The sequence below is a fragment of the Dipteris shenzhenensis genome, chromosome 7, assembly GCF_047967505.1.
Source record: "Dipteris shenzhenensis isolate YYH24624 ecotype China chromosome 7, Dip_SZ_1.0, whole genome shotgun sequence".
Lineage (NCBI taxonomy): Eukaryota > Viridiplantae > Streptophyta > Polypodiopsida > Gleicheniales > Dipteridaceae > Dipteris > Dipteris shenzhenensis.
The window spans coordinates 41,049,722-41,077,446 of record NC_141602.1 but is presented as its reverse complement, the minus strand read 5'-3'; the positions used below and the strand labels follow the sequence as shown (position 1 = coordinate 41,077,446).

General features: G+C 42.5%; 1 protein-coding gene across 4 annotated transcripts in view; it reads right to left on the bottom strand.

Annotated features, from left to right (window-relative positions):
• Positions 1 to 724: 724 nt before the first annotated feature.
• The window catches only part of LOC147900351 (transcription factor E2FB-like), a 49,658-nt gene continuing 22,657 nt past the window's right edge, over positions 725 to 27,725 (bottom strand). For 2 of the 4 annotated variants that reach the window (XM_087376792.1, XM_087376794.1), the window contains 13 exons: positions 4,135 to 4,327; positions 3,951 to 4,010; positions 3,775 to 3,860; positions 3,440 to 3,528; positions 3,224 to 3,278; positions 3,017 to 3,069; positions 2,807 to 2,857; positions 2,583 to 2,631; positions 2,294 to 2,359; positions 2,057 to 2,133; positions 1,679 to 1,898; positions 1,523 to 1,589; positions 725 to 1,374 (listed from right to left, as the gene is read on the bottom strand). In XM_087376792.1, coding sequence (XP_087232918.1) covers positions 1,256 to 1,374; positions 1,523 to 1,589; positions 1,679 to 1,898; positions 2,057 to 2,133; positions 2,294 to 2,359; positions 2,583 to 2,631; positions 2,807 to 2,857; positions 3,017 to 3,069; positions 3,224 to 3,278; positions 3,440 to 3,528; positions 3,775 to 3,860; positions 3,951 to 4,010; positions 4,135 to 4,327 — 1,185 coding nt within the window. In that variant the 3' untranslated portion in view covers positions 725 to 1,255. The remainder of the gene's footprint in view (positions 1,375 to 1,522; positions 1,590 to 1,678; positions 1,899 to 2,056; positions 2,134 to 2,293; positions 2,360 to 2,582; positions 2,632 to 2,806; positions 2,858 to 3,016; positions 3,070 to 3,223; positions 3,279 to 3,439; positions 3,529 to 3,774; positions 3,861 to 3,950; positions 4,011 to 4,134; positions 4,328 to 27,725) is intronic. The other 2 variants (XM_087376793.1, XM_087376796.1) reach the window with 1 other exon arrangement.

Here is a 27,725-nt window from a genome sequence, read left to right as displayed (position 1 = left end):
TCATCAATTCATACCAAGATATCAAGTCATACCATGAACTATAATATAATTACATGGCTAGTTCAATGAGGCAAACAAGCAAAGTCAATTATTGAAGTTTCGCCTTGGACCTACCGCTCTTCATATGGATCCACACATCGATTTTCCATCAACAGTTTGCAAGGTGCTCAAAATGATGTCACTACAAAAGTCACCTTACAAGAGTAAGACAATAGGATTATATAACTGTGCTACATAAGAGAATACTCTTCCAAAAGAAAATCTGTAGCATATATACAAAAAAGCATGTAGCTGGCAAACATTGAGACAGTCAAATATGAAGAGTATCAAAGGCTCAAGTACATCCTAGATATCCTAGACCTAAAGCATCAAAAGAATACATGAAATCAAACACACAACTAAAGAGTTCTCAAAATTTTAAAATCATCCAATCTAAGAACAAAGTACTGGTATAACGACAGGTTCTAGGCAGCCTCGTACTGCTTGGAGCAGAGGCAATTGGAAGAGTTGCCTAAGCTCTAAAATGTTATAGCTGATTAAAAAAAAGCTAGCCACCAGGCTTTTGGTTATGGGAAATAGCTTTATGTACACGAGCGAGAAAACAAACGATAGATACGTGTAGTGGACCGTTTGATTCAAGCACAAGTTGGCCAATTCATACAGCCACCTATTTGATTTTGTTTTGCAGAATAAAGAGTTACTAGCGATACAGTATACCCTTGAGTAAATAATAATATTTGGAAAATCTTTACATCTCAGTAGCAAGAATCACAAACAAGCAACAAGTTAGACAAATGGGTCGCTTTTTCGCGCCTTTTTAACCCTATCTATGATTACTGGGTCACTCATCTCTGTCAATCGCCTCACCTCATTTGCAAAGACCTCTCAAGCAACTCTGCTGCCTCACCAATGTAGACACATCCTTAACACAGCTTCTCTTTTGCAAAGCTGAAACTTCACTTGCGAGGTGCCACCTATGGCTCACCATTCTCAAATCGGTCGTTTCACTTGGTCACAAAGGCAAAACCCCTCCCACGTTTTTAGCCTCAATATTGTCAAATTTACTTTAAGAACAAGACGAGCTTTCCAAAGAGTTCCTTATTACCAGGAAAAAAATGTTGTACGCTGTAGAGGGGTGGAAGCAACTTTAGCAAAACCCCATGTCCACGTACAATATGATACAAAAACTTGGGGAATGTCGCCAAATTTCATCTGCAAGAAGGGCCCATATAGAAGCAAATGGAAACCTGCCACATTAGCTCACAGAAGTACGTTCCACTGAGCCAGGTGGTGTTTGTGGATGTGCCCCCTCATTATCAATGCCAAACTCAGCTGCATTCAGCTTCACCACCTCATCCCACATAGAATTAGGAGCTGTACATTGTCAAGATATTCGTCATCAACGAGTACAGCAATTTTAAATATAAAGAGGGAGCCTCGTAAACAGTCTAAAACACACACACACAATGCAGGACCTGAACTACACAAAAAATAACTAGGTATGATAAAACATTCAGGATACGATCTGTCCTCCACATATCAGTTACGCCAACACCTTCATCGGAGAGGAGCCAGTAATCGGCATCAGCCTGCAAATCCAGATTCGTTTTAAGAGTGATAGCAAGGTCAGGTATATTGAACATCATGCTAAAATTTTGACCAGCTCTCATATGCTTACATTCACATCTGCTGGCACAATTCTTAAGATACCGCCACTATCCTGAGGACTCGCAAGTTCAGAGCACAGAGATTGCCCTTCAAGTGTGTCCGTTTCCATTTCAGTTGTGTGGCCAGCTTCTGAAAGCAGTGGTACTGCACCACTAGAAGTCCCAGAGGGAGTGACCATCTCTAGAGGCACTTCAGCAGTATTCATCTCCTCAAATTTCTCTTCAAATCGACTTTTGAAATTGAGGTTGGAATTTGGAGAGCAGGACAGATATTTAGCTTCGAAAATATTTTGATAGCGTGGAATATTTTCTAGAAGAGTACAAAAACAGCAAAACCCACACCCCAAAAGCTGACTGGTCGGTGGTTACACAATATCAAAGGCCGGTACCTGACAAGGTAGACATCGATTGGACCCATAGCACTCTGTAGAAGAATCTGATAGCGCCTTTGAGGATACTCTACAGCCTGTAATTGTCGAAAACATGACCATGCACACCATAGGCTTAGCTCACTCTGTAATACTTTGCGACCATATTTTTTCTTAAAACTAAGCAACCAGCTTCTGTCCAACAAGTGCTGCCCTGAGGATATCATGTGCAGTTTTGAAACTAGATGCAAAAAGTACCTCATCAGGATCCGGAACTTCCAATGTGGTACCATGAGGTGCTTTGATTGCTATCAAAGTTTCATTCTATATCCACAAAAGAAAGGATTCCAACTTCTCAGCACTAGCATATTTTAGGCTTAGCATCGACCTTTTATACAGCTATGTTTTTGGATCGCCTCATTCATTCCAATAGTTAGTTCGAATCTTCATGAAACTAAGAATATTTGGAACAGACAGTCAGAACAAGGCTTTGGCAATTCTAAAAGTACGATCCCTTTGCCAAAGATAATGTGAGAAGAACCATCACCTGAAAGCATGGCAAGTTCTTTATGTCTTCTTCAGTGACATAAAGCCATCTGCAAAAGATGTTGATTAAGTCTCAACATCGCTTAAGATGCTTGTAACCAGCTTACCACAGCTCCCAATACATATAAACATTGAAACTTTCAAAATACAAATGACTGCTCTAAACATACGAGCCTCTTCCACACCAAGCAGGAGAAAATGATGACGCTGATTATTGGAGGATACTGCTTGTTGTTTTCATCCTCACTTATGATCCTCAGCCTCTCCCGTGCTTCCCTGTACAATCATTCTTGTAAGCCTTCGAATGTCGGTAAAAGTTCAACGCACCCGAGAGAGAGAGAGAGAGAGAGAGAGAGAGAGAGAGAGAGAGAAGTAATGGCCTATGATTTCAAAATACCATATTTAATGGACAAACAAAGCAGCTAAAACAAAAACCTGATGCAATTATCGAGCCTCCTCTCTTCGAAGCGTAAGCTTTCTAACTCTGCCTGCAGACATCAATTCATTTATTAAGCAGCCAGACAACATTCAAACCAACACAGGAGTTATTCACTGTTCTTAATTTCCTAAACTTTTTAAAACGTCTGCAACAAATGATGGACAGTTTAACTTGAATGCTAGCATAATCAATAACTGAAAGACCTGGAAGAATTCAGCTTCCTCACTCTCTTCACTTAACCTTGAAACACCCAGGCCCCTGTATCATTAGAAAAATACAGTCGTTTGTCCTTTAGCTCTCTCTAGAAAATTTAATGCGATAAAGTTTTAGTATTTATAGTAAAGAAATATTCAAAGAGAATTTTGGAAAACAGTATTAGAGCCTCAATCCTTGATTTCAGATAAGGATCAAGAGCTTACTTCCAGCGAATTCTGTTTTTAAGCTTCTTTTCAATCAATCCAATACCTTCAAGCACGTTTGTAATATCATAAATTCTGCGCTTCTGGACCTATATCATCAAAAAGAAGAGAGAACGAGTATTTTCAAGACCTTCAATCACTTTTTCCCACCAACTTGCATGAAAAGAATGAAAAGAAAGAAAAGAAAGCGGAGCCTCCACCTTTCCTTCTGAAAGGGATGAGAACAACTGGTAAGATTTCAAGCTGAACTGCAACATGGAGTACGATTATACAATCCTTTCAAAAATTATGGGAGAGAGATGGACAATGGATGTACAAGAATAAAATCAACATACGTGCAATGTATCAGCAGCTTTGTTAAGATCAAGAACTCCATCATCAGCTTGCTTTATAAGATCTATAAACTTTTTGGTAAGCAAACCTGAACAGCAGGAAACTATTAAGACCAAACTCCCTAAATAATGTAATTGTCTCAAAGCATAACTAGAGACATTTTCAAAAATGTCATTACCTAGAGAGCTGTCGTAGCGGCAAGTGCTCAAAGGAGTGCGGACCTTATTGGGAGGTGAGCCTGCACCATCCAGACGCTGAAATCAATTTATGGTACTGCAGCAAAATTGTGGGTACAATCCTCTAGACAATGAAGTCCATACTAAACATGAGCAACAATGCATTATCAATCCCTAAATATTTACCTATGTTTGGTCCCAGTGTCTGAGATCCAACTTTTACGTGTCTAGCAGCTCTAAGACGATTAGCTCTCCTCCCAACCTGTCCTGAGCCTGGAGTAGTCATAGGGCTCCCATCAGCTTCGGCATCAGCACGGCCCTGATCAGAAGGCCACTCAATTGATTCCATATCTTCATCCATCTTGAATGCTTGCTTCACCTGTAGATCCCAGCTCTTTTATCAAATGATTTTTAAATCAATTTTGAAACTGTAGAATAGTTTCCAATGTGAGCAAATCCGAGAGAGAAAGAAAGAAAGAAAGATGTATTTAACGTCTTCAGGAGGCCTCGCGAGCCTATGAGACAAAGTACAATCATAGGGTGACCCATACAAGCCACTATGGCTGAAGCAAGGGAGTCGCTAAGACCCCTGCCGAGTCCTCAAAAAGACTCAAATAAAATCATAACTCAAATACAATACATAGATACTCAAAATACTCAAAAAACATATCCTGGCGCCATGGTTGCTCTCATGTGAGATGCAAGGATATCTTGGAGCTTCGTCTGTCGTGTTGTCTCACACAATGGCGGAGGAGGGCTTTGCATCCGACGAGTCATGTCAAGAGTGACCCCCCGAATCTCACGCTCACCTCAGAGAAAGGCTGTGATAGGCCGGACCTCATAATGCGTGGTCTAGCCACTCTCTACTCTCTCGCTCCTCCCACTAGCCCACTTTTCCCTCATATCATCAATCTCCTCCTTCTCCACTCCGCCATGTCTTGGGGCCAACTCAAAGGCATAAAAATTTGTGACATGTGTCTAGGTTGCATCTATCTCTGGCTTGGGTAGTACTATTGGTGCAGGCTATCTAATCTGTCTCAAAAGGGTCTCTCTATGCTATCGCATATCCATCAGATAAAGACAGACACAGACCTAGTCTTGGAATTGGATCAAGCCAAAGAGTGGTCCAAAGCCAAGTCCCTCCCAGTAAAGGCAATGGTACCGCCCTCGAACCTCATAGTATGCCATACATATGCATAGAGAATTCTCCTCGGTCTCCACCCCCCCAAGTGTACAAAGTCTATATATCCGCTACTCCCTCAGTATGCCAGCAGCTCTACTTGCTTCTATCCCCAACTGCTGGGATGAGACTCTCATCTATCTGATGGCAATCCTCAACGAATGTGAGACACGTCTGTCCTCTAGATATGATGGCCAATCCATCCTCTGATATCCTAAGGAAGTGGTCGCGATAGAATTGGATCTTGGTGCGGAACGCTTGGTCCCCTCCCCAAGTCCTTATCATGTAGAGCTGTAATAGATCCAATCATATGATACGATTGATCTCATCTTGTGGGATCAGGAGGACAGGGCATCCAAGCTGTACCGAAAGGGCAAGAGTCGACTCATCTGGATCCCTTGGCTATCAAACATCTAGAGACACATGCATACCAAGATGTGCTGACCCCACTATTTGCAAGCCGTCGCGATGACTCTAGTACTAGTCTTGGCAATCTCCAGCTAGGCAGATCCCAAACCCTATGGATATATGTCAATGTCTGAAAGATAGCATCAATCTGAAGAGGTGTCATGGTGAACTCTGCCTAAATAATCTAACAAGGGACCGAGGGCTTAATTGTGATCATTTGGGGACCCATAATCACCTGTGGTCTCTCAAACCTTTTCCAGTCTGTCGTAAAGACGTCACCCCCCCATGCATGCCTATCGATCTCACGAGTGTATCAAAAAGACATCCCTTTGTATGAGGGTCCTCGAAGTGCGTTTGAAATCACTGTCGCTCTAGTCGAGCTAGAGCTACCTGGCCATGTGTGGGTCATGCTCTAGCTACGTTGACCATCCTTAAGACAAGGCCTAAGAAAATCGAGGCAAGCCCGTAGAGATTGCCTACACCTATCTCGAAGCGGTAGGTGAAACTATGTCGATGAAACACCCTCCCTGAGGTGTTGAAAATCATAACCTTGGTCTTCCCAAGGTTGATTCTCAGGTCTCTCCCTACAGAACACCTCTAGGGCTCAAGGTGCTTCTAGAGGCATCCTACGGAGGGGGAATAACACCCATGCTAAATGCTACATGCTACATAGCCATAAGAACATCAATATTACAGAGATATTCGTAACATCAATATGACCCTCCCCACCATCACCACAATCATCATATGTCATCAAAATACAAAGCAAAAATCCGGTCCAATATTGCAGATACAAGAGCCTCCCCTCTCAAGGAAGAAGATCATGGTGGACCCAGTAATTGATGGGGCAGTGGTAGTATAAAGTCAGAGAGAGAGAGAGAGAGAGGTTTATTAACATCTGCAAAGGATCAAAAAGCCTATGAGACCAAGAAGAACTGAAATCAACACAAGAATTCACCCCCCATGGGGGAGCTAGAGGTGTGTATCACACCTCCAATCAGCTACTACATAAAAAATAGAAAAAGACGACCCATGTGTCGAGGATGTCTCCTGTCATGTCAAGCCGTGTCCTATATCCATCGTGGGTCAATCTTCACATTGAAAAGTAAAGATTTTCTTTCTGGCAAGATGGGGTCTTTAAATCTGCAAAAAAACTACAGTTTCTCTGGGGTGCTTGGGTAAAAATAGGAACAAAGTCAAAGCAATACCATCAAGAGTATAATGGTATGAACAAAGTACCTAACTAGTGAAACTTTATCACAGATCTTGCTTCTTCCATAAGGCCTGCCGAATCAAACAACCTCATGCAGGTACTTTTCTGTTATTCATGTGAATAGAAAATGCGAGATTATCATGCAGAGATTGCTCCCCAGCGTTCTCCTCTTTACGCAACATTGTGCCTACTAAGGCTAACAAACACTGGTGCTTGTTGCGCCGAGAATGATATCTAAAAGAAGTGAAGATGAGATTATGCAATTGATCCTTTATGTCAGCAATCCTCCTTTTGAGCGTGATCGTCCAATATTACCTCTTCATACCTTCAAGTGTTCGCAAACAATATCATTGGTTGTTACATCGAAATCATGGTTCTTTGCCCATGCTTGGGCAGAGTGTCAAACTGGGTAAGCAGGATAAAAACAAAAACCAAGACTAACACAGCTGCACATGCACCTGTGGTGAGGGTTTTCTTCTATGCTACTGTGAAAAACTCAAGTATTTCCGATAAAGTCATGGTCTACTACCTTCCCAAATCTTGGTTCTTCTGAGGTAGTTCATAGCTCTCTAGCTTGCTTCCAAATTGATGGCTTTGGTGAGAACCAAAAATTGGGCTAACATTTCTTACAAGATTGATGATTTCGGCATCCTCTTCCTTGCAAATTTTGGCATTAAACGCTCACAGGTTTGCAATTTCACATATTAACTCATTCAATTATATAAAGGTGACTTGGAAAAGCTGTCAAACTTCTTCCACAGTTCAAAATAGCATCCAATGTTCACAGGAGTAACTACAATACAGCGTTCCTGGAAGCTTGGAACTTTGAACACAAAAGCAAAGGCCATGTGCCAAAGACTGCTTGGAGTAAAAACTAGCAGGACTCCATGGCGCAACAGCTCCGAAAATGACAACACCACTACCGATATCACCAACGACAAAATTAATGGTAATCTCAATGGCAAACAGAACAAGAACTAAAAGAAAAGACAAAAGGGGCTTTTTCCCTGGACAGAGACGTATGGAACAGGCACAATGGAGAAGGGCATCATTACTGCCACAAGCTTGGACATACCAACCATGACTGCCCTCATGGAAAAGTTAACAGCAGCAAATGTGGGAACAGACAACCAGCACCGTTGAATCAAGTACTCCAAAAATGATTTTATAGTTATCATAGAGGAGCTTGACAATCAGCACAAGGGTGACTCATCAATGAGTACCACCACATTCCACATGTTCCATTAAGTTTGGGGGACAAACTCCTCATATTGGTTACTTCTGGCATCACAACCACTATAGGTACAATGACCAAGGATATCTTTTAACGCCAAGGACCCTGCTTGATCGGGAGGTTCTCTCTGCTGTTTAGCTGAAACAAAAGCTTTACCGAGGAGCACACCAGCCTTTACAGCCTTGGATCCCATTTAAGACAAAAGTCTGCAAAACTATCATGCAGCCTAGTATCAAGTCCTTCAGCTTCTCAAAGACAACCCAACTCTAGATAAATGCCAAAAATTCCATCATTTAGTAGAGGAGATTCTTTTTTTAATTTACTGAGATGGTGTCTCAATAGGTGAGGAAAGAGTTGATGGCACTTGGAAGCTCTCAGTGTACAGAATATAATTCACCTTTGGAGACTGCAGCCTTTGTTTTAGATCAAGAATTTCAAGGGAAAGGGCGAGAATCGGATACAAGGTGGTGCAGGGATGGGAGAGACAACTTGTCTCAAATTGAGATGATAGAAGGAAAGTGTGGGAGGAGCTGTCATATTACAGGCAAAGAAAAGGGGTTGTTTGGTATAGAGGATGCACAGAATGACAGGTAAGATCTCCTCCATTTGAGGGTGAGAAGGCAAATGCTTATTCATGCAAACTTACGTTTGCTTAAGTAGTTTAGGGCAGAGTGCATTTTGAACCATATATTGGATTTCAACTTGAGTAGGAGGATGACAGATGCTCTGAGCATGAGGATGATGATGACGCCCAGGACTATGATGATGAGGCTCAAGAGGGGGAGGCTTCTATCTTCAAAGCATTAGGGCTGACTGCCTGACCCTCTCCTTCAAACTTTTAGGGCTGACTGCATGACCCTCTCCTTTTCTATAAGCCAATTTTCCCTATTTTCTAACCAAGGATTAAGGCCCAAGGTTGCAAGCATGGCCTCCTTTTCTTGTATTTTGCATAATTATAAGATCTCTGATCTATAGTATTCTACACCTCTATGGAATTATGCACTTTGCAAACATCTTCATCAATGTACATTTCAGTTTGGATTTTTGTATGCTTTTCAAAAGTTTAAAAGTGAATGGAAAGTTTAGAGCTGTTAAAAGTGATTTGTTTTAATATTTTGGTATATTTCCATGTGCTTTGATGGTGTGATATGACATGATGTTCCCATCTCCCATCCCAAAGTTACCACCTTTCGTAGAACCTTGGAAGCTAACACACCCTTGTGAAGTTTGGCATACCATTAATGCTAACAATCTCCCCATGAACTAAGAAAGATAAACGATAAAAAAACTGTCGGTACCTCAAAAATGCAAAAGGCATAATCTGCGTCTACATCAATAATCGGTGGTGGTTCTATTGAACCAGTCCTTAAAAATCTTCTCTCTGCTCTTCATCAACTAGACACACTTTAGAGAGAGCTTGGCACCTTAAGTGTGCATGCAAGGGTCACTGACAATTTCCAGAGGGAAACCATGATAGTTAAAGACATGCTCAATGAATTGCCAAGCAACCTGTGATGATGAATATCGGGTCTTAGGGGGTATGAAATGGGCCTGTTTTGTCATTCTATCCACCACAACAAAGATGATGTCCCATCCCATCTCTATAGAAGGCAATCTTGCGATGAAATCCATTGCTATGTGCATCCATTTGCCCTCTGGAATGGGTAATGGATGCAAGAGACCTGCCGGTAATTTGCTGTCCACTTTATTATGTTGGCAAAGCAAGCATTCAGCCACGTATTTAACCACATCTCTCCACATGCCTTCCCAAGTAAAGCTCTGCTTGATTCTTTCATATGTTTTAGTGATATCCGCATCTCCAGCCATGGGAAAGGAGTGCATTTCTTGCAAAACCAACTGTCTATATTTTGATTCTGGCACTAAATAAATCCTATCCTAACACCACAACAACCCATTATGCAATTTGAATTCCGGATACCCTGACTAGAAGGCTTCTGAAAATCTGAAAATGTGGGAGCTTCCTTAGAATTCTGCATATACTCTTCCTGAATGACATGAATCTACTCCTGATATATGGTAGAGATAGCAGACGAATTGCAAGCCCACATCCTGGACAAGGCATCTACAACCACATTTTTCTTCCCTTTTCTGTACTCAATGTAAAAATCATAGGATTGGACTGCAGCCAACCACCTCTTCTACTTATATGACAACTTTGGCTAGGTGAGGAAGAATCTGAGTATCCTATGATCTATTTTCACCTTAATTTTACTCCCGTACAGATAATGGTGCCATTTCTTGAAAGCATGCCAGATAGCCAACATCTCCTCATCATAAACATGGTAATTGAGTTCTTTCGCATCAAACTTTCTACTTTCAAAGGCTATTACCCCATGTTCTTAGAACAGCCCCCAATCCTTCGCCACTGGCATCTACCTCCACAATGAAAAGACGCAAAAAATCACAGCATACCAAGACAGGTGCATGAGTGAGAGCAAATTTCAGGTCTTCAAAGCTGGGCTGTGCTTCCTTTGACCACCGAAAAGCATTCTTCTTCAAGAGGTCAGTAAGATGAGCTTCCCTCTTGGCAAATTTGCGAATAAAGCGCCTCTAAAAAGAAGCAAGACCCAAAAATCCTCTCAACTGGGTGGGATTTTGTGGCTGTGGCCAAGCTTTGATGCATTTCACCTTTGTGGGATCCACCTGAATGCCACGTCTACTCACTATATGCCCCAGGTACTCAACCTCCTTTGCCATAAAAGTGCATTTGTTGGATTTGCATAAAGCTGATGCATCCTCAAAATTTCCAGCACCTGCTTCACATGCTTAATGTCTTTTCTATCCTTTCTGTAAATGAGGATATTATCAAAGAAAACCAGCACGCATCTGAAAAGAAGTGGCTGCAATGTCTTGTTCATCAACGCCTGGAAGATGGCCGGTGCATTAGTCAATCCAAAAGACATCACCTTGAATTCATATAAGCCCCATTCTGTGCGGAAGATTGTGCTCATCTCCTTCTTTCCCCCTGATTTGATGGTAACCAAACCTTAAATCTATCTTCGTGAAAAACTAAGCACCCTTGAGTTCAACCAACAGGTCATCTATCCTGGGGATTGGAAACCTGTTCTTGACAGTGGCCTTATTTAGATCCTTGTAATCAATGCACATGCAATACAATCCATCTTTCTCCTTCACCAAAAGCACCAGGGAGGCAAAAGGAGAAGTGCTATCAGAGATGAAGTCCTTCTCAAGCAAAACCTGCACCTGTACTGCCACTTCCTCCCGCTCAACCTTAGAGAGACAGTATGGGGCTTTGTTTATGGGCTTACTGCCAAGGTCTATAACAATGGCATGATCCACATCCCTCTTGGGAGGCAATTGGGATGCCATATCAGCAAATACATCAACAAACTCCGAGAGCATATGTTGCATATCACAATCCTCAACACGGGGAATGCTACCCCCCTGAGATATTGACACATTCAACGCATAGAGGGCATGCTTTTTCTGAGCTCTCTGGCGAATTGCCTTGCTGAAATGACCTGCAATTTAGGAGTGGCAATGCCATGCAATGCTACGGTACTACCCTTGTGGACAAAGCTGAGTGATAGAGCATTTAAATCCATGCTGATTTTACCCAAGGATTTTAGCCAATCACAGCTCAAGACAGCATCTATTGGGCCCATGTCCAATGTTACGCTCTAGCCGAGGTAGCATAACCTCGGAAGAATCAGTCGACATTTCCCTTAAAGAATCTATCTCTGTAATATATTTGTTTGCCCTTCATGTAAATGATCGGGAGGGAATTAATGTCAAGGTCATGGGTGAGGGTTGATAGCACCAGACTAGGTGGATCTTAGGCTAAGGGCCTAATGCAAAGAATGTGCCTAGGGGCAATGGATTTAATGCATCCCAAGAGAGGGGTGAAATGTTGCATTAGGAAGGCCCTATATGGATGACATGTGGCATCTAGATCCATCTAGGGAGATGGGGCTTGTTGAGGCTAGAGAGAGAAGAGAATAGTGATTTTCACGTATGTTTGATTCGGAATTCTGTCTGCTTGTTTTTTAGCTTCAACAAGGTTGGCTAGGAGGATATCCATGGTGCTGCTCCCGTGATCTGCAGTAGGAATAGATAGTTAGTGTATTACATTTGGTATCAGAGCCCAAGGCTAGGAATTAGAGAGGGGACGGACGAGCAAACAAGAGAGATGATCTGGGTCATCGAAGGACCTGAGCGCCAAATCAACGGAGAGTCCATGCGACGGGCAGACTGTGTTGATGCTACGACGTGACGACGATCTTCGTGGTGACTGAGCTCGAGTTGCAGGCCTAGAGCGTAGGTGGCAAGTCGACAGCTGGTAATCTGCGACGTGTTCCACGAATTAAGATAGGAGGCTGTTGGCGCTCCCATAACTACAACGGAAGGGGGGGATGTAACAAGAACTCGGAAATTAGGGAGAACCTTCGACGTTGATTGCCGTGAGCGGGGAGACCATTTGACACGAATAGACCAACAGACAAAGGAAGAGGCCTTCGATGATTCGGCAAAGGTGACGCAGAACAGCAGAGTTGTATTCGGGATTTGAACACGTAAGCTGTGACCTGGGAGCGCAAAGGTGACGCAACGGAAGCGTGGTGGCTCGTGTGCATCTTCGAGGAGATTTGGGGATGAGCAACTCGTAGCCAGAGAACATCTCGATCAGACATCTACACCTTGGCTGACAAAGGAAGAGGCCACGCAATCCAAGAAGGCTGTGGTGAAATCGTTGATGACCAAGGAGCTCTCTTTGACCTCCATCAATTTCGTGTTTTTTTTTCTTCCTGATTTAGTCGGGTGATGCTCTACTTTCATAGACAAGATCTCGTGAGTGATCAACCTGCATGAGGCTTTGATGTTGTAGCAGGGACAGATTATGCCTGTGCATATGCCTATGTGCTTCAGTAAGAGTCAGTTTGCAAGAATTTCCCTAGTATAGGGAAAAGCGTGGTTTGAGATACATGCCTGTGTTAAATGCCTAGTCAGTGTGCACGTGGGATTGCAGGTATTCCCTAGTATAGGGAATTGTGTCAGTCTGTTAGTACACTGAATTGTGTCAGCTTGTAAATACAGCTTTCTAGCGGTGTTTTTTTTTTTTTAATTTAACAAACAAATCAAAACAAAACAAAACAAAGCAAAACACCCATTGAACTAAATGAAAGCAGAAGAAGGGGCTTCCAAGAGGGACCCTGGTGAGTCACGAGTCCGACCGACCCAGCAGGTGTCGCGCCTAGTAGCTCACACTTTATCTGGCAGGATTGCATTGCTGGAGGATGCCTTGCAACAGTTGTTAGCGCAGCAATTACAAGCCAATGCAGGGCAGTCCGAACTTAGGAGAGCGATACACAGTATGTCTGCCAGACCTTCTCGAGAGGAGAAGGGAAAGGCTCCAATGAAACCGGAGTCTAGTGTCCATACGGTCGAGCCTAGGAAGGCTAAAGTGCCAAATATTGCCAATTACAGACCGAAAAAATATTCTGGTCGGATGAACGACCGTAGCTCCGATGTCATTGAGACCTGGTTACACAAATGTAATGAGGCGTTCGCCATTTGTGAAATCAGAAATGACATCAAGAAGATCCGTGAGGCCACCCACATGTTTAGTGAGGCAGCAGATCGGTGGTGGATTAAAAAAGATGGTATAGCATCCACTACCTGGGAGGGGTTTAAAAGAGAGTTTAGGAAACACTTCTTACCTCCTGACGAAGCATCCCAAGCTTGGGATCAATATAGGAACCTTCGTCAGAGAAATTTATCGATGGCAGAATACACTGATAAGTTTCGAGAGAGTGTAATGAAGGTTGACGAACCCCTACCTCAGTCAATCCAAATGAAAGATTTCATATTTGGATTGAATGATCGAATAAAAATGGAAGTTCGGGCTAAGTATGCGAACACCTTAGATGATGCAATAGCCATAGCCCTGAACTATAAAGATGCCAAGGGCAGCAAGCCAAGTGGGTTTGCACAGGTCGGAACCCAGTATGGGTATCCGAAGAAATCTGGGTTTAAGAAGAAATGGACTAGTAGAGGGAGTGGTTCTCAACCGAGTGGTCAAGCCAAGCAGGCGAAACCGGCTGAAACTCCTAAACCAAGTACCACCATTGGAGTGAAAAGGAAAGTAACCCCAATGGCAGCTCAGGCTTGGTCTAAATCTCCCTTAAACCCAGAACAAAGGAAAAAATCGAGGAGAGAAGGCTTATGTTTTGGTTGCCTTCAGCCTCATCAGTGGAAGGATTATCCACATAACAAAGATCGTCGGATGGCTGAGATGGTAATCTCAGAATGCGACGTGGAGATGGAGGGAAGTCCCAGAGCGGAAGAGATGCAAATTCAGCTAGCGGGATCTTCTCAAAGGTTAGTATCTTGTTTGTTATGTGTGTCTGTTACTAAGCTAGTGACCAGTGCACCTGATAACATCCTATCTAAGCCCGCAGCAACGAGGTATACAACCTTTAATGATACGGAGTTAATTAAAATGAAAGGGCAAGTGGCCAATCATGACGTCATTGTGTTGTTTGACTCGGCGTCAACTCACAATGTGATTAACTCCAAGCTCGTGAAGAGACTGAAATTAAAGACAAGTCCATCTAACTATGCGTATACAGTCAGGATGGCAGATGGAAGTTCAACTGAAGTATGGGACCAAAGGGTTATCCAGTTGGAGCTTCGGATTCAAGACTATGCTGAGAAGCTGGATTTTGAAATCACCAAGCTTGCTCATGCGGATATAGCCCTAGGTATGGCGTGGCATTCTACGAAGAATCCAACCATTGATTGGAAAAAGCACGTATATCAATTCAAGATGAATGATGTGCTTTATGTCTTGCGAGGTGAGAAAGATATACCTCAGGGACCGTTGGTTTCCGTGATGGAAATCCGAAAAGCTCAAGAAGAGTTTTTATTCCTTTGCACAACATCGGTAGAGCCGGTTGATGATTCTTTGGCTAGCACTGATGTTACGCAAAGTAGTGAGATGGCCAAGCTGGCTAATCTTATAACAGAGGAGTTCTCTGAATGTTTTAAGGATGAACTACCTTATGGGTTACCTCCAGGGCGGAAAGTTTAGCATAAGATTGAACTGGTCCCGGGGGCAGAACCTATAAATAGACCTCCCTATAGAATGAGTTTTACTGAAGAGACGGAGGTGCGTAGACAACTGGAAGAATACCTCAAGTTGGGGCAGATTCAACCAAGTTTCTCACCTTTTGCTTCGCCAGTGATATTAAAGAAGAAAAAGGATGATACGTTTCGCCTCTGTATAGATTATAGAGCATTGAATAATATCACTGTTAAGCACAGGTATCCGATGGCTCGGATTGATGATTTGCTAGATGCATTACATGGAGCCGTGATTTTCAGTAAGATAGATCTTAAGTATGGCTACCATCAGATCCGGATCGAAGATGTGCATAAAACCGCTTTCAGAAGCAAGTTTGGTCATTATGAGTTTTTGGTAATGCCCTTCGGACTTACCAATGCTCCAGCGACATTCGTCATGCTTATGAATGATTTACTACGTTCGTATATCGGAAAGTTCGTAGTACATTTTATCGACGATACTCTAATATTCAGTAAAAGTATTACTGAGCATCGTGAACACTTAAGAGTAGTGTTCAGTACTTTGAGGAAAGCCAGTCTGTATGTAAATAAAAAGAAAACTATACTGTGTATGGTTAGGCTTGAATATTTAGGATTCATAGTTACTCCAGAGGGGGTAGAAATGGATCCAAAAAAAGTGACTGCGATACTAACTTGGCCAATCCCTCAGAGTCTGACCGCGTGTTGCGATCATTCTTGGGATTTGTCCAGTTTTATAGAAGGCATATCAAAGGATATTCCGAAATAGTATCGCCATTGACTGATCTGACCTCAGATAAAGTACCTTTTATATGGGGACAGAATCAACAAGAAAGTTTTAACACCATAAAACAAGCTGTGGTCACAGGACCGGTGTTAAAAATAGTTGATCCCCAGAAACCATTGTTCCTGGAAACCGATGCAAGTGGCATTGCAGTAGGAGCAGTCCTCCTTCAAGAGGGAAGGCCAGTAGCCTTTGAAAGCAAGAAGCTTTCTCTCTCTCAAAGGAATTGGCCAACTCATGAATTGGAGTTGTATGTTGTTATCCATGCTTTGAAAACATGGAGGCATTATTTGTATGGTTCCGAGTTTTATGTGGATGTGGATCATGATACTCTGAAACATTTTTGTAAACAGCCTGACTTGAGGGGCCGCCAAGCTAGGTGAGCAGAGCTCATGCAGGAGTTTAATCTAACGATTCGGTACAGAAGAGGAAAAGACAATAAGGTTGCTGATGCGTTGTCTAGCATTATGCACAACCTGAGTTTCACGGTATTAGAGAGTGCTCTAATGACCGAGATTAGAGAAACTCAGAAAGTGGACGAGTTTGTCCAGAGCGTATGGCCTAAAGCTCATGTGTTAAAACCCGGGGAAAATGAAAAGGATGACCTGGCATCCAAAAAAGGCAAACATATGCAAGATATACCATAAGGGATGGTATGCTAGTAAGAAATGGCAAGGTTGTAGTACCTAGTCAGAATGATCTCAGGCAGAGAGTCATTCGACAATGCCATGATAGCCCGTGTGCGGGACACCCAGGAGTCAAGAAGACATGATCTCGTAAAGCGAGATTTCTTTTGGCCAAAGATGAAAAAGCATATTTATGAATATGTGACACGGTGTTTCTCGTGTCAAGTAAGGCCGAGCGGGTGATGCCACCCGGACTTTTACAACCCTTGGAAATACCAATAAGTAAGTGGGAGAGCATTTCCATGAACTTTATTGTAGGGCTGCCTACAACACAAGGAGGGTATGATTCTATCCTTGTGATGGTTGATCGTCTAACCAAGATGGCTCACTTCATTCCGACTGGAGAGTCTGTTAGTGCCCCGCAAGTGGCAGATTTGTTCATTAGACATATATTTCGTCTGCATGGATTGCCTAGATCCATAGTGTCAGACAGAGATGTCAGATTTACCAATCATTTTTGGACAACGGTATTTGAGACACTAAGGACTGAGTTGGGAATGAGTAGTGGGGATCATCCTGAGACGGATGGTCAGACAGAGAGAGTCAACCAGACTTTGAAGGATATGCTGAGAGCATATGTGTCATTGAGGCAACATACGTGGGACAAGTGGTTGCCATTGTTGGAGTTTGCCTACAATGATAGGAAACATTCATCTACTGGGTTCAGTCCGTTTGAGCTGAACTATGGTTATAGACCAGCAAATCCAACTGTAGTTGGAGTACCTCACAAAGTGCCTAGTGCCGCGAACTTTGTAGTTCAAATGCGGGAGATGCTAGCACTTGCGAGAGCTAATATCCGCCAGGCTATGGATAGAGCCAAGGTGTATGCGGATGAAAATCGGTCTATAAGAGTATTCAAGGAAGGAGAAAAAGTTTTTCTCAGAGTTCCTTCGCACTCGAAGTCGTTGACTTCAGGAGAGTGTGCTAAGTTATCACCTCGATACTGTGGGCCGTGATTAATTCTAAAGAGAATAGGCAAGGTAGCCTATAAATTAGAATTGCCACAGGGGTATAAGGTGCACCCGATTTTTCATGTTTCGCGCTTAAAGAAATTTTTACATACAGGTGACTCACTAATCGAAGGTGTGGTTTTGTTTCAAGAGATAGAGGATAATGCGAGGCGCAAACCAACAAGAATCCTGGACTAAGGAACAATGCAAATACAAAATCGGAAGATACCTACGGTGTGGTCAGCCTCTATCCGAAGCTACCTGGGAATCCGTATACCAGTTGTAGAGAGTGTTCCCAGATTTTATCATCGAGAACGCTGATGTCTGAAGAGGAAAGGAATGTTACGCTCTAGCCGAGGTAGCATGACCTCGGAAGAATCAGTCGACATTTCCCTTAAAGGATCTATCTCTGTAATATATTTGTTTGCCCTTCATGTAAATGATCGGGAGGGAATTAATGTCAAGGTCCTGGGTGAGGGTTGATAGCACCAGACTAGGTGGATCTTAGGCTAAGGGCCTAATGCAAAGAATGTGCCTAGGGGCAATGGATTTAATGCATCCCAAGAGAGGGGTGAAATGTTGCATTAGGAAGGCCCTATATGGATGACATGTGGCATCTAGATCCATCTAGGGAGATGGGGCTTCTTGCTTTGGGTAGAAGCAGAACCAGCTTCATAAGCCACTTCTCTAGCTCATTAGGTGTCGTGTGTACCCTTTGAACTTATGCTCTGTGAGTTTGTCCTTCACATCCTTGGCTACATAATTCCTATGTACGTAACCTCCAAAAATGCGGGCATCATCACGCTTGAGGTTCACATAATCAGAGAAGAACATCTCAAGTTTGATGGCCTCAGGTAGGGCCTTATATGAACGCAAGGAATCTACTTGCATTTGATCGAAATTAACCTGCTACCCACAACTAACCCCCTATTGCGTAGTAGTTGTTAAACCTCCTTCGTAAAAGACAACAAAGACACTCTCATTTGCTCTCCCTCTCTCAACAGATACACTAGGGCCCAAGACAATCGTCGGGCTGGACCCCCCCCAAGGTTTTTATTCATCAGAGAGAAAATGGAGTACATGAGTTCAACGTGAAAGCTGTTCATACATAATCAAAACGTGAATGAATCATTACATGAGCTCTTAGGCTCTCTTTCTTGGCAACAAGCCACTTGTCAAACTCTACATAACTTTCCTAATTACATGCCACTAAGGGCAACTCTGGAGTCTTTGAAACACTTGGTCACGCGAACCGCCTCCTAGACTCTTGTTAGGCTTCATTGCACTTAGGAAAATAACTCTTCCTAGTACCTGCAACAATTAATTAAAGCACACCACCATGACATCCATTAATTGTTAGTGTTTTGCATGCAAATAATACACTGTGGACTAATTCTAGTCACGGTGGGCTGAACACATGTGCACACATAACAAATATAAAAATATATTTATTCTCAGGTTGACCAGAGTCAATGCTCTTGATCATAATTAAGGAGCTTTGACCAAGGGTCGAGGCACCTTAATTATAGTCAAGTCACTCCAACCGAAGTTGGCACAACTCTCCAACCGACACATCTTAGTTAACCGCAATTAACCTTCTTGGTATAAACCAAGTCTTCCTGACCAAGATCAAGCTTACTTCACCGAAGTCAAGGATCTTTTACTGTAGTCAATTCTTTGACCAATAGAAAAACTCTTTTGACCATAATTAACCCAGATGGGAAACTCTTTAATTATGATCAAATAAATGGTCAACTGTACTTTGACTTAGGATATTTACATTGTAGTGACATACCCTCGGCTTCTATTCACTTGACCTGAACTGAAAAGCTTCCTTGTAAACATTCAAAAGTTGTGGATGATCGGACAACATGTCTTCATCCATCCACTTGGCATCCAATGCCATATAATTCTTGAATTTTACAAGGTACCTATAAATTTCCTTGCCCTGAGGGCCTTTGCGTACAAAATATGGTACACAATCTGATCTGGCTGAAGGACCTACTCCAGCTCATCCACTTCTTTTGTGGACCCTCTGATATTACCTCTGTACGCTCTGGCCCCTAAAATTTCTTTAGAAGACTCACATGGAATGCATTGTGAATCCTCCAATGCTCTGGTAATGCTAGCCTGTAGCAACCTCATTTATTCTTTCTACAACTCTGAAAGGGCCATAATATCTCGGAGATAGCTTTGCATACACTTTTTGTTTGCGTTTAAACTTGCGGAGCCTAGCTTTCTCGAACTTTAAAAGTACCTAATCTCCTTCCTTGAGATCCAACTGTCTCCGATGCTTATCTGCAACTCTTTTATGCTTCTCTTGAGACCTTTCAATTGCTGTCCGGACTTGACTATAAGTTGTCTCGAGGTCTCTCACACTGATCATCTACAAATATTTCATCCTTGGTCCTCAAGATAGGTGGCAGAATCACCTTTCCATAGATGACCTCAAAGGGGGCTTTTCCTGTAGAGCTGTGTACTGTACTATTGTAAGCAAACTCTACCAATGATAGGTACTTTTCCCAGTCTGAACCTCAATCACCCACGTAGCATTTCAGCATATCCAATGCTGTAGAATTTGCTACTTCACTTTGACCATCTGTCTGGGGATGGAAAGAAGAAGAAAAATTCAGATTCGTCCCCATGTTATCAAAAATAGCTTTCCAGAATAGACTGGTCATTCTGGGATCTCGATCACTGAAAATGGACTTAGGCATACCATGGTGCTTAAGGATCTATGCCATGAAAAGCTTAGCCATATGATCTGCCTTTATGGTTTTGCAAACCGGAATGAAATGAGCTTGCTTGCTGAATCTATCAATGATAGTCCAAATCCCGTCATTTCCTGACTTTGATCTTGGCAAATCAAAAATAAAGTCCATTGTAATACTTTCCCACGGTGCCTGAGGCACTAGAAGAGACATAAGTAAGCCAGGTTCCTTCCGTCTATCATACCTCACTTTCTGACACTTACAGCATTCAGTAACAAACTTATGTATATCTTTCCGCATCCCTGGCCAAAAGAAATACCTCTCTAGTGCTAGAGTTATTGCTGTAATTCCTCTATGTCCACCATAGGGAGGTGCATGGCATTCTTCTAAAATCTTTTTCCTCATCTCCTGGGTGATGCATAGGCAGTCATCTTTCATTAGATACCCATCTTTCAAGGAATAGTGACTGGTGGACTGCCCCTCTTGCATTTTCTGTAAAATCTCACCAAAATTTGCATCATTAGCATATTGCTCCCTCATGTCTTCTAGATCCTGATGATAAGCAATGGTCACATGGTTGACCTAGGATCTTCGGAACAAGGCATCTGCCACTCTGTTCCAAATTCCTGGAGTATGGACAGTCTGAAAATGATACATTGACAGCATATTTGCCCATTTCATATGCTTCTCGGAGAGTTTTGTCTGAGTTAGAAAATATCTCAGACTTTGGTGATTTGTTTTAAGAATAAAATCTGCACCCAAAAGATAATGCTTCCATATGTTCGCAGCATGAACTACAGCCACCCAGACATCTTTCAACATCACGCAATCTTCAGCTCTCGTAAGCTACTACATGTCCATTCTGATGTAATACAACCCCAACACACTCTCCACAGGCATCGCAATCAACATCAAAAGATTGATACAGATCCGAGACTACAAGAATAGGCTCTGTAGTCAACTTCTCCTTGAGTGTATTGAATGCTTTCTTCTGTGACATTCCCCATGTGAAGGCTGCATTTTTCTTAGTAAGGTCATGTAGTGGAGCTATGATATCAGCAAAATGCATGATGAATCTCCTATAGTAGAAGCAAAGTCCCAAAAAACTACAGACTTCATGCACAATTTTCAGCTCAAGCCATTCTTGGATGGCTTGGATCTTTGCAGGATCCATCTATATCCCATTCTTGGATATTATATGCCCCAGATAATGGATCTCTTCCAAAAAGAATTCACTTTTCTTGCTATTGGCAAAAAGCTGAGGATTTCGAAGTTCTTAAAATACCAAATCAAGATGTTCCCTATGCTCTTCTTCTGTCTTTGAAAAGACTAGGATATCATCAAAGAAAGTACTCGTGAAATGCATGTACTTTCGAGAGATGCGATCCATCGTTCTATTGAATGTGACTGGAGCATTTGTCAACCCAAAAGGCATCACTAAGTATTCATACAACCCGAATGTAGTGCGAAAAGCTGTCTTATGCAGATCTTGTGGTTGTATTTTGACTTGATGATAGCCACTCTTCAAGTCTATCCTACTGAAAACTCTTGCTCCTCTGAGCTGGTCAAGCACATCATCTATGCGTGGTATCGGAGATCTATTTTTGATGGTCATCTTATTCAATGCACGATAATCAATGCACATTCGAAAAGAACCATCTTTCTTTTGTATTAAAAGTACTAGTGAGCAAAAGGAGATAAACTGGGCTGCATCAACCCTTTGGACAACAAGTCCTGCACCTGAGCCATAATCTCCTCTCTCTGTCGCACTAACTCTATAAGATGGTCTATTTGGAGGCTCACTATCATGCATTAACTCTATCTGATGATCTTCTGGTCTCTCTGGAGGTAACTACCCTGGCAAAGCATCAAAAAAGCAATCTTTAAAGTTTACAAGAAACTGAAATTTATTTTTGTCTGCATCATTCATTTCAGCATGCATATCATTCTCTTTTCCTTTTACAAAAACCATGTACACAGAAATTGCAAACTTTATTGCTTTACCACATGTAACATCAGATACAATGGGGATAGTCTCCCCTTTATTCCTGGCAACTAAACGTTGGTTTTTTCCCATATGGATAAAACTCAACACCCTCTCACGGTATTCTATTGTTACTTCCTTTCAATGGAACCACGGTGTACCAAGTACAACATCATGATGCTTGAAAGAAGAGATTAAGAAGTCCTCCTGATCTACATAGCTTTGCACATGGACACGAAGCTTTCCAAAAAGGAGCAACTTGCACTGGATTTCCTTGGAACATTTGATCAACATCAAGAGCTTTGCCTAGCTCTTTAGTTTTAATCCCTAATCTCAAGGCTAAATCTTCCGATATAAGATTGTCTGTAGACCCTGGATCAAATAGGATTAATGCTTGCTGATCTCTTATCTTTTCCCATTATAGCAAAAGCTCTTTTTCCTTTGGGTCTGATGGACTACCCAGAACATCTGAGACTGCTCCTACCATTGGCCTCGATGGTAACTTGTGGCTTTTTCTACTCCTTAGAACCTGAAGGCTTCTCAGGGCACTGGGCAGCCGTATGCCCCCCTTTCCCAAATCTAAAGCATTTCCCATCTCTGTGGAATTCAGCTATCTGTTCAGGAGTGAATGGGGATTTGCCTTTATATGACTTTGTAAACTGAGTACCCCTCGGCTTCCAAGGCTGAAACCCTTTCTTTCCAACCTTGGGATACTCTTTCTTTTCTAATTTTGAAAAATCAGTTTTCTTCCTTTCAGCACCTCCTACAACCTCCGTCGTAAAACACAGCAAAGACACTCTCATTTCTTTATGCAATCGCTAGCTCTCTCATGGAACCTCACGCTTAGAAGTTACTGCAAAAACACTCATAAGAGCTCTCTCTCTCTCTCTCTCTCTCTCTCTCTCTCTCTCTCTCTGTGCTAGGGCCCACGACAACATGTCGGGTTGGACCCCCCCGAAGGTATTTCATTTCTTGAAGAGAGAATCTGTTACAAAAGTTCAACGTAGAGCTGCCTGATACATGATCCAATGTGAATCCATATTACAAGAGCTTCAAGCTCATTTCAAATTGGCAACATGCCACTTGTCTAAAATCTAGACTAAGTCCTATTACATGCCACTAAGGGCAACTTTGGAGTCTTCGAAGCACTTGGTCACACGAACCGCCTCCTAGATGCTTGTTAGGCTCCCGTAGCGCTTAGGAAAATAACTCTTCCTAGTACCTGCAACAATTAATTGAAGCGCACCACCATGGCATCCATTCATTGTTAGCGCTTTGCATGCAAATAACACACTATGGACTAATTCTAGTCACGGTAGGCGTCCCCACTGAACACATGTGCACACATAACAAATATAAAAATATATATTTATTCTCTGGTTGACCGAAGTCAACGCTCTTGATCATAATTAAGGAGCTTTGCCCAAGGGTCGAGGCGCCTTAATTATAACCAAGTCTCTCCAACCGAAGTTGGCACAACTCTCCAACCGAAGTCGGCACATCTTGGTTGTTATGCTCTAGCCAAGATAGCATGACCTCGGAAAGATCGGTGGGCATTTTCTCTTAGATGACCGACTTTTGTAATATTTTATGTGCGTAAAATAAAATGGTCGGAAAGTAACTGCCAAGGTCCTAGGTGAGGGTGTATTGGCATCGACTAGGTGGTTCTGAGTGCTCACGCCTAGGTGCACCTAAATGTGTAATAATGCCAAGGGGCAAATGTTTTAATTGTGCCCCAAGAGAGAGGTAAATGGTATACCAAGCTAAAGGTCTAGAATGATGACATGTGGCAGAAGGAACCATCTAGGGAACTAAGGGCTTGTGGATATGCATGAAAAGAAATTGAATTACGTATCTTTTATACATGCGATCCATGAGATAGGCTGGGTGGATATTCGGGATGCCGGCACCTGTGATTTTGGATTAGCTAGTGAATCAACGACAAGCTGAGAGTTAGAAAGTGTTTGTAAAATTTGGTATCAGAGCTCAGGTGGACGAGGCGATTACATATGAAGGGAGCGCGGGATACGTGTAACGTGACGACAAAACAGCCAAGCTCCGGGCTTACAAGCTGTCGCAGGAGCGGAGGGTTCCCGTAAGGCAGGTTGACGAAAAAGTTTGTTGAGGAGCGTATCAACAAAAATACAGAGGCGATACGTGGAGCTGGGTGAAAGATCTATGAAACAAATAGTGAATTAGCCCGTGAATTGACGAAGAGCAAGGTCAAGGACGCCACCTCCACACGGCCACACATCGGCTGTCTTCGTGAACCCGTTGGTTTACAGTTAGCTTGGAGCCAGGGAACGGTGACGCATGAGGCTAACGAGCGGCTGATCAATCCGAAACAGAGAGCAAGCTTCAACGGATGGGTGACAGACGGGATTGTCGAAGGCACGTCAGGGGGTGTTTGTGAACAAAGCAGCTCCTCAAGACGATAAATCAAGGTAGCGCAGGGTTCGCGTGCACAGGTTGCTTACGAGATTAACTTTTTTTTTTTTAAAAGCTCCCATAGCTCAACGATGTGGGAATTTCGTCATCGAACTGGCCAAGACTAATACATCACACAGAGTACACAGTTGGGCAGCGATTCGACAATTTTATTGAAGCGACAGGGCTTGGGAGAAATAGATTGACGGGAACTCGAATTACGTGGAGCTTCCAAGGAGCATTATTTTTTCCTGTGATATAAATTTTAATTTTCAGTTTGCAGTCGATTTGTTCCTGTACAGCAGAGTTTGCAATCGATTTATTCCTGTACAGCAGAAGGAAATTCTAAGTGAAAAAAAAAACTATTTTCCCTTTTTGAAAGAATGGAGGCAGAGGGACAAGATTCTAGGGTAAATCCTTGTGAATCTAGAGCGCGATCTACGCAAGAAATGTCCCATCACACAACACCTACTTTGGTGGGTAGGATTTTTGTACTAAAAGATGCTTTACAGCAGATCATGAACCAGCAGCTTCAAGTAAACGCTGGTCAAAATGAAATAAGGGAAATGGTGCAAGCCTTGTCGGCTAGACCATCTAGAAATGAAAAGGGCAAAGCTCCAGCACAGCCAGAGCCCAATATACACTCATCAGAACGTGCGAAGATCAAGGTACCTAATATTACCAACTATAGACCGAAGAAGTACGCTAGTCGGATGACCGAGCGCAGTTCTGATGTGATCGAGATTTGGTTACACAAGTGGAAAGAAGCCTTCGCCATTTGTGAAATCAGATCTGATCTAAAGAAAATCCGCGAGACCACTCACCTGTTTATTGAGGCAACGGATAGATGGTGGATTAAGCAACAGAAAGATTAAGTTGCCCCTACCACCTGGGAAGGGTTTAAGGCTGAATTTAAGAAACAACTGGAAGAATACCTCAAGCTGCGGCACATTCAATCCAATTTTTCACCTTTTGCTTCGCCAGTGATATTAAAGAGGAAGAAAGATGATACTTTTCGTCTCTGTATAGCTTACAAAGCATTGAATAATATCACTGTTAAGCACAGGTATCCGATGGCTCGGATCGATGATTTGCTAGATGCATTACATGGGGCCATAATTTTCAGTAAGATAGATCTTAAGTGTGGCTACCATCAGATCCGCATTAGAGCCGAGGATGTGCATAAAACCGCTTTTAGAAGCAGGTTTGGTCATTATGAGTTTTTGGTAATGCCCTTCGGACTTACCAATGCTCCAGCTACATTCGTCATGCTTATGAACGATTTACTACATCTATATATCGGAAAGTTTATAGTACATTTTATTGACGATATTTTGATATTCAGTCCGCATTAGAGCCGAGGATGTGCATAAAACCGCTTTTAGAAGCAGGTTTGGTCATTATGAGTTTTTGGTAATGCCCTTTGGACTTACCAATGCTCCAAACGATTTACTACATCCGTATATCGGAAAGTTTGTAGTACATTTTATTGACGATATTCTGGTATTCAGTAAAAGTATTACTGAGCATCGCGAACACTTAAGAATAGTGTTCAGTACTTTGAGGAAAGCCAGTCTTTATGTAAATAAGAAGAAACTATACTGTGTATGGTTAGACTTGAATACTTAGGATTCATAATTACTCCAGAGGAGGTAGAAATGGATCCAAAGAAAGTGGCTGCGATACTGACTTGGCCAATCCCTCAGAGTCGCATCTAATGCCGTATAATTCTTGAATTTTACAAGATACATGTAAAACTCCTTGCCTTGAGGGCCTTTGCGTACAGTATGATACACAATATGCTCTGGCTGAAGGACCTCCTCCAACTCATCGACTTTTGGTGGATCCTCTGATACTGGCTCTGTAGTATCTGGCCCCTGGAATTTCTTTAGAAGACTCACATGGAATGCATTGTGAATCCTCCAATGCTCTGGCAATGATAACCTGTATGCAACCTCATTTCTTCTTTCTGTAACCCTGAAAGGGCCAAGTATCTAGGAGATAGCTTTGCATTCACTTTTAAACTTGCAGAGCCTAGCTTTTTCAAACTTCAAAAGTACCCAAACCCCTTCCTTGAGATCTAACTCTCTTCTATGCTTATCTGCAGCTCTTTTATGCTTCTCTTGAGACCTTTCAATTGCTGTGGAGACTTGGCTGTAAGCTGTCTGGAGGTCTCTCACAAACTGATCAGCTGCAAATATTTCATCCTTGGTCCTCAGGATAGGTGGCAAAATCACTTTCCCATAAATGACCTCAAAGGGGGCTTTCCCTGTAGAGCTGTGTACTGTATTATTATAAGCAAACTCTACCAATGGTAGGTACTTTTCCCAGTCTGAACCTTAGTCACCCACGTAGCATTTCAGCATATCCAATGCTATAGAATTTGCTACTTCACTTTGACCATCTGTCTGGGGATGGAAAGAAGAAGAAATCGGATTCGTCCCCATGTTATCAAAAATAGCTTTCCAGAATAGACTGGTCATTCTGGGATCTCGATCACTGAAAATGGACTTAGGCATACCATGGTGCTTAAGGATCTGTGCCATGAAAAGCTTAGCCATATGATCTGCCTTTATGGTTTTGCAAACCGGAATGAAATGAGCTTGCTTACTGAATCTATCAATGATAGTCCAAATCCCATCATTCCCTGACTTTGATCTTGGCAAATCAAAAATAAAGTCCATTGTAATACTTTCCCATGGTGCCTGAGGCACGGGAAGAGGCATAAGTAGGCCAGGTGCCTTCTGTCTATCAGACTTCACTTTCCGACACGTAAGGCATTCGGTAACAAACTAATGTATATCTTTCCGCATCCCTGGCCAAAAGAAATACCTCTCTAGTGCTAGAGTTGTTGCTGTAATTCCTCTGTGTCCAGCATAGGGAGGTGCATGGCATTCCTCCAAAATCTTTTTCCTCATCTCCTGGGTGATGCATAGGCAATCATCTTTCATTAGATACCCATCTTTCACGGAATAGTGACTGGTGGATTGCCCCTCTTGCATTTGCTGTAAAATCTCACTAAAATATGCATCACTAGCATATTGCTCCCTCATGTCTTCTAGGTCCTACTAATAAGCGATAGTCACATTATTGACCTGGGGTCTTCAAGACAAGGCATCT